General features: G+C 50.5%; 1 protein-coding gene across 1 annotated transcript in view; it reads right to left on the bottom strand.

Moving 5' to 3' along the window:
- Positions 1-8,105, bottom strand: part of Pfkm (phosphofructokinase, muscle) — a 24,181-nt gene that overhangs the window by 3,073 nt on the left and 13,003 nt on the right. The window contains exons 7-19 of the mRNA XM_029547875.1: positions 7,224-7,268; positions 6,741-6,849; positions 6,531-6,626; positions 6,227-6,319; positions 5,546-5,671; positions 4,490-4,554; positions 3,939-4,002; positions 3,103-3,252; positions 2,628-2,698; positions 1,884-1,971; positions 1,653-1,805; positions 1,022-1,232; positions 810-835 (exon numbers count right to left, since the gene is read on the bottom strand). Coding sequence (XP_029403735.1) covers positions 810-835; positions 1,022-1,232; positions 1,653-1,805; positions 1,884-1,971; positions 2,628-2,698; positions 3,103-3,252; positions 3,939-4,002; positions 4,490-4,554; positions 5,546-5,671; positions 6,227-6,319; positions 6,531-6,626; positions 6,741-6,849; positions 7,224-7,268 — 1,297 coding nt within the window. The remainder of the gene's footprint in view (positions 1-809; positions 836-1,021; positions 1,233-1,652; positions 1,806-1,883; positions 1,972-2,627; positions 2,699-3,102; positions 3,253-3,938; positions 4,003-4,489; positions 4,555-5,545; positions 5,672-6,226; positions 6,320-6,530; positions 6,627-6,740; positions 6,850-7,223; positions 7,269-8,105) is intronic.

Genomic DNA, 8,105 nt, shown 5'->3' with positions numbered 1-8,105 from the left:
TGAGTTCGAGGCCAGCCTGGTCTACAGAGGGAGTTCCAGGACAGCCAGGGCTACACAGAGAAACCCTGCCTCGAAAAACCAAAAAAAAAAGAAGAAAAGGAAGAAGAAGAAGAAGAAGAAGAAGAAGAAGAAGAAGAAGAAGAAGAAGAAGAAGAAGAAGAAGAAGAAGAAAGAGAAGAAGAAGAAAAAGAAGAAGAAGAAGAGAAGAAGAAGAAGGAAGAAGGAAGAAGCAGCAGCAGCACCTTAGTGCTGCTGAGACAGGCAGCTCTGAGAGCGAGCGTCAGAGAAGCTTCCCTGATTGTATGTTTCAGCCTCTACCCCTCCCGCCTCTCTGTCCTGGAACTTCTGGCCCCGCTTCCCTCAGAGCCCAGTGCACACAGCACGTGTCTTTACACTGTTGGTATGGGAGGGTCGTGTGTACATCGGTGATTCAGCTGTTAGGGATGTACCCTCACTGGAGCTTTGAGGTGGGCAGATAAAGAAGATTTCTACTCTCTACTTTTGGCAAGGATTGGCAGGGGCCCTGAGCTGGGAGTTCCCCTGAGCTGGGAGTTCCCCAACTGGCTGCCAAATCTCTACTTTGTAGCTTTCTTCTCCTCCACTGAACTTAAAACCGGAAAAATCATGACCATTTGACCCTCTCTGTGGAATATGAGCTGAGTCTTGCCCAGAGTCAGAGGTATTTCCCTCAGAACTGGAGTGGCATCAAGAGGGATTTGAGAAGACATCATGGATTCCTCAAACATTTGAACTACCTGCTCTCTTAAGAGTTTTGAAGTATTTAAACCCTCTAAACCTTTCTCACCTACAGTATGGAAACAGTAGCTTTGGATGCCTGTTGTGAAGATAAAGTACAAATTCCATCAAAGGACTTAACAGTATGCTGCCATCCCATAATAATAGCTATGCCCATGTATGTGAAACTGCTGGAGAGCACCTGTGAGGAGCCCTTCTAGTCTTCACAGGGCTGGGCCTGTGAGCTCCGACCCCCCCATTGACTCTCATGGCTCAGGAGATAGGCTAGAATGGGAGAGAGACCGAGCAGGCTCTGGTGGCCGGCCATCTACCTGGAGATCTCGAATGGTGAAGGGCTCCTCAAAAATGTAGGCAGCATCAGCCCCGGCGGCCAGCCCTGCCATGGTGGCCAGGTAGCCACAGTAGCCACCCATAGTCTCGATGATAAACACCCGACGTTTGGTGCCTGCTGCAGACTGCTTAATTCGGTCACAAGTCTGTAAAGACAATGGGCCGCGGGAAGACAGGGTCAGAAGTCTCATCTTTCCTCCTCAGCTTTTTTCACGAATTCAACTCCAGAGCTATATCCCAGGCCAGTGAGACCCCTGGGCCTCATCAAGCGCCTGCATTCAAAGAGGGCACTGCATCGTAGAACTTCTCTCCTGGGAAGAAAGTTGTTCTGTGCTTAATGTTGCTAAGAATAGGGTTATCAAACTTTGTCACCTCAGGGGACAAAACAAAAGGGCCCTTTGATAGCGATGATATATTTCTAGGTAGGAAGAAGGAATTCCAGCACAGATGTCTGGGCTGGACAGAGACGTTCTCAAACACTGCCATTTACTTAAAGAAAGAAGTCCACTTTCTAGGACCAGGACAACAATCTGGACTAACTGAAACGGGAGGTGGCACGCACTCACCGTGCAGATGGTGTTCAGTGCTGTGTCAGCCCCGATGCTGAAGTCTGACCCAGGGACATTATTGGAAACCGTGGCTGGAATGACCACAAACGGGATGCAGAGCTCATCAAACTGCTTCCTGCCCTCCATCAGCTCCAAGCCCCCTGTGTAAGCCTAAAGAGAGAGCAGCAGGGGAGACGTGAGAAGGGAGGGAGGTGGGAGGGAGAGAAGGGGAAGTGCTGGGTCACTCACCTCAAAGCCGCCAATGATGACAAGGCCCTGGATGTTAAACTTGGTTATGTTGGCACTGATCTGTTCCAGGTTCTTCTTGGGGAGAGTCCTAGTTGACCAGTGGCAGGGGACAGGAAATCGGGAAGGATTGAAGCAAGAAGGAAGGAGTGGAAAGGTAAGAATTAGAAAGTGCACCAGGCAGTGGTGGTGCACACCTTTAATCCCAGTACTCGGGAGGCAGAGGCAGGTGGGTCTCTTGAATTCGAGGCCAACCTGGTCGGGAGAGTGAATTCCAGGACAGCCAGAGCTGCCCAGAGGAAGCCTTTCCCGAAAAACCAACAGATAAACAATGACAACAGAACTAGAAAGTGATCTTTCTAGTGCCTGGGCCTGTGACCTGTTCTCCCCACACTCTTTTTGAGACAGGGTTTCTCTATATAGCTCTGGTTGTCCTGGAACTCGCTTTGTAGACCAGGCTGGCCTCGAACTCAGAAATCCGCCTGCCTCTGCCTCCCGAGTGCTGGGATTAAAGGCGTGCACCACCACCACCCGGCTCCCATACTCTCACACATTCTAGAGCACACAGTGGACCTTTTAAGTGGTCAGATCTGCTACACAACGCACGGTTGGGCTTCTCCATCCAGACTGAAGATGTTATGAGTTTGAAGAGCAGTAGACATAGGCCCTAATACAATGGGTTGATGCCCACATTCAAAAGCATCTTGACGGGGTGACTGGGGCTGGGTGCTCCCACAAACCATTTACCTTTTAGTACCAAGTTTGGAACCACCTTGACCAGTCCAGCCTCCAACATAGCTCCAGCCAGCCTCCTCAATCTGCAGGAAAAGGCCATACAGCTCTGCACCATGACCACAGCCAGGAAGCCCAGGAGTGACTAAGGCACTTCTTGGGCTCTGTACTATAGAGTTCCCCTAGGGGGGACGATGACCCAGACACTGGCCTGTCCCCTGCACTGAACTTCTTCCTCCTTCTGACTCATTCGGGAATATTAAACACCTAAGACGGTGGACACTGTGCTGAGCTCTGGGGCAAAGAAATAATAAGATGTGATGTTTGGCAAGGTTTGTTTCAGAGTTCCTCTCTTTATCATCCACAAATTCACTATGCTTCCTGCAGAGAAGTTAGGGTGTCGAGGAAGCAGAGACGATGGACTGGCCACTCCCACGCTGACCTGCACGGCCCCATACTGTGTGTGTATGTCTCCCTTGTGTCTCCGTACCTGACCTTTGGCCAGACCCTCAAAGCCGTCATGTACGACCAGCACCCGGTTGCCCTGGATAAGGCCAATCCTCACGGTAGAGCGAACGGCGGCATTCATGCCAGCAGCTGGGGCCCCCACATTCATCACAGCCACGGTGTGCAACCCGCCCTGTTCAGGGGGAGAAGGAGAGAGACACACCCTCAGAGGGGAAATCACCAAGAGTGGCAGAACTCTGAGTCCCTAGGGACACGTGTGACAATCACTCTCCCAAGGAGCTAGCACAGAGCCTGCAACTTTATCCTACAAAAGCGAAATTCTTTACCACAAATCACCATCGGCAGCGGTGACATCATTCTGTAGCAGAGAAGCGGCCCTTGTAGAACAAGACTCTCAGCATGTGGCCCTTGGACCACTTGCATCCCAGTTGACCTGGGCAGCTTACTGGACAGTGCATCCTAGCCCTGGTCCAGACCCACTCTGCTGAGGGAAGGGCCCAGGGATCTGCATACTTTATATGCACCCCGGACAATTCTAATAGGTAGTGACACTGAGAACCACTCTTTCAAGGGGACAGTGCTGACGTGGGTCAGGCTGTGATTAGGCCCACAGGATCAAAGCCCTCTTTACTGTTTCTTCATACTTTTGTCAACCCTGGACTGGGGATGAGTCTTGAGTTCCCTGGCCAGGACAAGGTAAAAGCATGGGACTAGTATCTGGGGTGGCAGATGGAAAGACATCAAACAGGGCCAGGGCTGCAGCACTGAACAAGAGCAGGGACCAAGATATAGCAAGGCTAAGGTTGTGTGGATCACGGGCAGAGAAAATGGGGATGGGGAAGGGCAAGTTGCCAGTACCTTAGAGACTGGGGGTCTGACATGAGCTAGAAGCTTGTATACCTCCCAGTTGTTCATGAAGCTCCTATAAAAAGTACAGAGAGAACAGGGTGTCTTCAGGCCACTCCTATGGCAAGCAGTCATAGGAATCTGGGTCGGAAGCTGGGTCTCAATGAATTTTCACAGGGTACACCTAAGAGGAACTAAGCAGGCCCAGTGGGGACTACACAGAGGCTTGTAAGGGATGTTCATCAACCACTCCCTGAGCATTCCTGTCCCGGGTGCTATGCTCAGCACAGGAGATGGCTCCTTGCTTAGCAACACCTAGAACCTAGCTGAGCTCCGAGTCTAGAAACGACAGATAAGAATAAAGGGCTCTGTCCAAGGAGGGCACCCCTGGATGAACTGAGCCTCTTGGGCACCTCACAACTAATTTCTTTGGGGAAGAAATCGTTGCAGACAATAATTAGAAAAGGCAGCTCACAGCTCATGTTTTGGACCTAGAGTGATAAATATTTTTGGCTTCACTGTGGCATCTGCTGTAGTTAGCCAGTCTCTGGTTATCTTCTCACCGGCCTCTCAGCTTAATGGCTTCATCAAATCTCTTCTCATCCATAGCCTTGGTCACGTCTTTGGTCTAAGGGAGGAATACAGCAACAGTCACAACTCCAAGGCCCGATTTTGTGTGACCAGATCTGCTTTGATGGGATCCTGATTATCTACACTGCACCTCTTTCAGTCCCCCAAACGCTCAGAAGCATCTTTCTTTCTTTTTAACTTTTCCTGAATAATGAACAGCAAAAGGGACTAGGTTAGAATCCTGGGCACAGTAGCGTGGTGTCCACAGGTGGCAGTGCTTCCTGTCTCCACTCAGGTCCCTGCCCAGCCTTGGCACCGCAGAGGAAATGAAGAGCTTCTACCAGGTAAGAAGGGTCCCTGCCACATGTTGCTCAATGCCTTGTGACTACTCGGGGCTTTGGCTTCTGCTCTTTGGGGATGCAGTCTCAAACATGGCTGCAGGTTATTGGGGTCCTCAAGTCTCAGAGAGAAGTGGTCCCAAAATGAGGGAAATTCAGGCAGCCCCACCAATCAGGGCAAACACTGGAGTTCAGCATTCAGCCACTGTATTCAGATTGTTAAGGAGTGGCTACCCTGGAGTAGAGAACCCAACCTTTTCGAGATACCGTGTCAGAGGCATCACAGCCTCCCCCAATCTTTATCACCTTGGAGGTGAGCAGTGGTCACCCTATGTTGATTTAGAGAAACACATTTAAGGTAGATGTCATATAGACATGAGAGGTAGCCTGCTAGAAGTTAATAATTAGCACTCCCCGAGTCTTAGTATTGATAGGAGAGGACACTGAATTTGTGTTCCTGCATAACTACATTAAAGGGGGTGAGGTTGGCACTTATATCAGAGAGTGTGTGGCTCTTCCATCTTCCTCAGTAACACTTTACACATGAGAGAACTGATGCTGAGTGCATGGAGGCCCCAGCTCATGGACCGAGAGGGACTGCAGTCCACTGTGTCCTTTCCTGTATGTCTCATACTAACCATCCTGCCTTCTCTATTGGGACCACAATGTTGACCTCATGCCCCCCTGGAGAAGAGTGGGGTCAGTACTTACCACCTGGACGCACTCCATGAGGGGCAAGCGCACAGCCTGATTACCAGAGAGGCTCACCACACAGGCTGGGGTGTCTGGGGTCCCCTCCAAAAGTGCCATCACTGCTTCCACACCCATCCTGCTGCCCTGCAGGAGTTCATGGGACAAAGGGTCTGCTTAGCTAAGGGCCAGGATGCTCAGGGCCCTTTCGGAATCTTCGGCTGAGGTCCACAGTGAGAGCTTGCACCCAGGTACTTGCTGCGCCTTGCCTCCCTGCCTGGGCCTCATGTAAAGCTCGAGGCTTTCTGACCTTTTGTCATCAGAACCCTAAGGACTGTACTTGGTTCCAGAGAAGCAAGTCCATGCCACATTGTGATCAACAGACCGTGGGAGTTTAACAGTACCCTCTTCTGACTGCTAAAGAAGAAGACTGCCTTTCTTCCATGTGAAATGGGCTGGTAATGACCACACTGACTGTCCAGGGCTACATCCCAGTAGCTTTGCTGATGCTTAGAGCTTGGGGGCAGTGATCCGGATTCAGGACTCGGGCTGCTAGTGCCTGCCATCATCTTTGCATGTGGGAATGGATGCAAACCACTGTGGGCAAGGCTGGAGGAGGGACAGTATAACTAATGACAAGCCTCACAGGACAGCAAGGCTGGGGCTTCTAAGGTATGGCAACCTCAGAATCCTGTGACTTACCAGGATCCGGTCAAAGGCTGATGGTGTCCCACCCCGCTGTACATGTCCCAGAACAGTGACCCTGGTGTCATATCCAAGGCGCTTCACCACCAGCTAAAAGGACAAAGAAAGAGAAACACAAAGGCAATGGGAGAAGATCAGCAGTGGCTTCCTGAGGTAAACTACAACAAAAGTGTTTTGTCTTGCGATGGCTCCTAGCAGGAGAAAAGCAGGGGTAGAAGGAACAAGAGGAGGTGCAGGGTCACAACCCAGAAGCCATCAGAGGAGGGGCCAAAGGTCCTGGGCGTCAGGGCTGCACACTAACATTCTTGATGTCTTCTGAGGTGATTGGCTTCCCGTTCTTGTCGATTGCACCTTCAGCAACAATGATGATGTTGAGACGAGAACCACGGGTTCTTGTCTGGTCAAAAGCAAGAGAGAAAGTGGTTAATGGAATTAAATGGAGGGGTAGAAAATAGATCACTCACAGAACAGAGTGAAGGGTTCTGCTCAAGGCAAGACAAAGTGCCGATACCTCACTGAGCCGGCGACAAAGGTGTTCTTCCCAGTCGTCATCTGGCGGGCACTCAGGAATGAAAACCCAGTCAGCCCCACAGGACAGAGAGGTGACAAGGGCCAGGTATCTAGGATGAGAGCCGGAAGCAAGGACTAGAAACCTTTATATGCCACAAGTAGCCTCATCACACCCAGAATGATCTCCCGGCCTCCATGGTTGATGAAAGACACAGGGACCCAGCATTTCATTCTTGAGGCAGACGAGCACTAGACCCGTTGATGTGATGCTGTCCTTGGAGGTCACTATTACCTCACAGGCTTCCACACTCAGACTGCCCATGCTTTCACGTGGGCCTGAGCATGTGCCCATATGCACATGTCATGTGGAGCATGACTTCCAGCTTCCAGACCTATGCCAGAGGTCCCACTGGACTGACTCCCCGGGGAGAGGAAAGGGCCATCCCTAGGTCTATGAAATTCACGGTCAGGGTGGGGGTCTTACCCACAGTGGCGGCCCATCACTTCTAACACAAATGTCCTCTGATGGCTGCAAGAGAAAGATGGGATTTACAGGCTGCATGTCCCTGTGGCCAGGACCAAGTCAACGCCATCCACACCGAGGCTCCCTGACCTCCGGGAGAAGCATTTATGCTGCTAGCCATTCAGTAGGTGTCCTGAGAGTCTATGAAGATGTGGGAGGAGCAGTTTAACTTCACTGGGCAGTATGGAGACTCCATCCCAACAAAAAGGATGAGTCCCCAGATCAGAGGTAAGTAGAAAAGAAGCAGACACAGGACTAGGCTAAACGATCGCCTGGGTAACCCGGCAGCCACTGCCTCTGTTTCCTTCTGAGCGGTGGTGCTTAGCATCCACATAGTCGGAGAGGCCACCTCAGACTGTGTGCTCTCCAGATCTGCTTTAGTCTACACCACAACCATGTAAGATAGCGGTTCTCAGTCTGTGAGTCTCAATCCCCACAGGGGTCATATATCAGATAGCCTACACATCTGATATTTACATTATGACTCATAACAGTAGCAAGGTTACAGTTATGAAGTAGCAACAAAATAACTGTGTTTGGGGGTCACCACAACATGAGGAAGTGTGTTAAAGGGTTACAGTGTCAGGAAGGTTGAGAAGCACTGATATAAGAGATCCCAGGTATTCAGGACCCCAGAACAACGTGCCTAAGAACAGGCTGGAGAGTGGTAGAGAGCATTTAGGGACAGAGCATCTTCAGTGCTCCAGGGCTGAGTCTCAGAAAAGGATGTTGTGGCTCCAGAAAAGCAGTCACAGTGGCTGCAGTCAAATGTTCTCACTGGCCTTGTCTTCTACTTTTCTTTCTTTCTTTTTTTCCTTTTTTTTTTTTTTTTTTTTTTTTTTT

The sequence above is a fragment of the Mus pahari genome, chromosome 17 (genome assembly GCF_900095145.1).
Source record: "Mus pahari chromosome 17, PAHARI_EIJ_v1.1, whole genome shotgun sequence".
In the NCBI taxonomy this organism is placed as follows: Eukaryota; Metazoa; Chordata; class Mammalia; order Rodentia; family Muridae; genus Mus; species Mus pahari.
The sequence above is the reverse complement of the archived record's forward strand: the minus strand, read 5'-3'. Positions and strand labels throughout refer to the sequence as shown.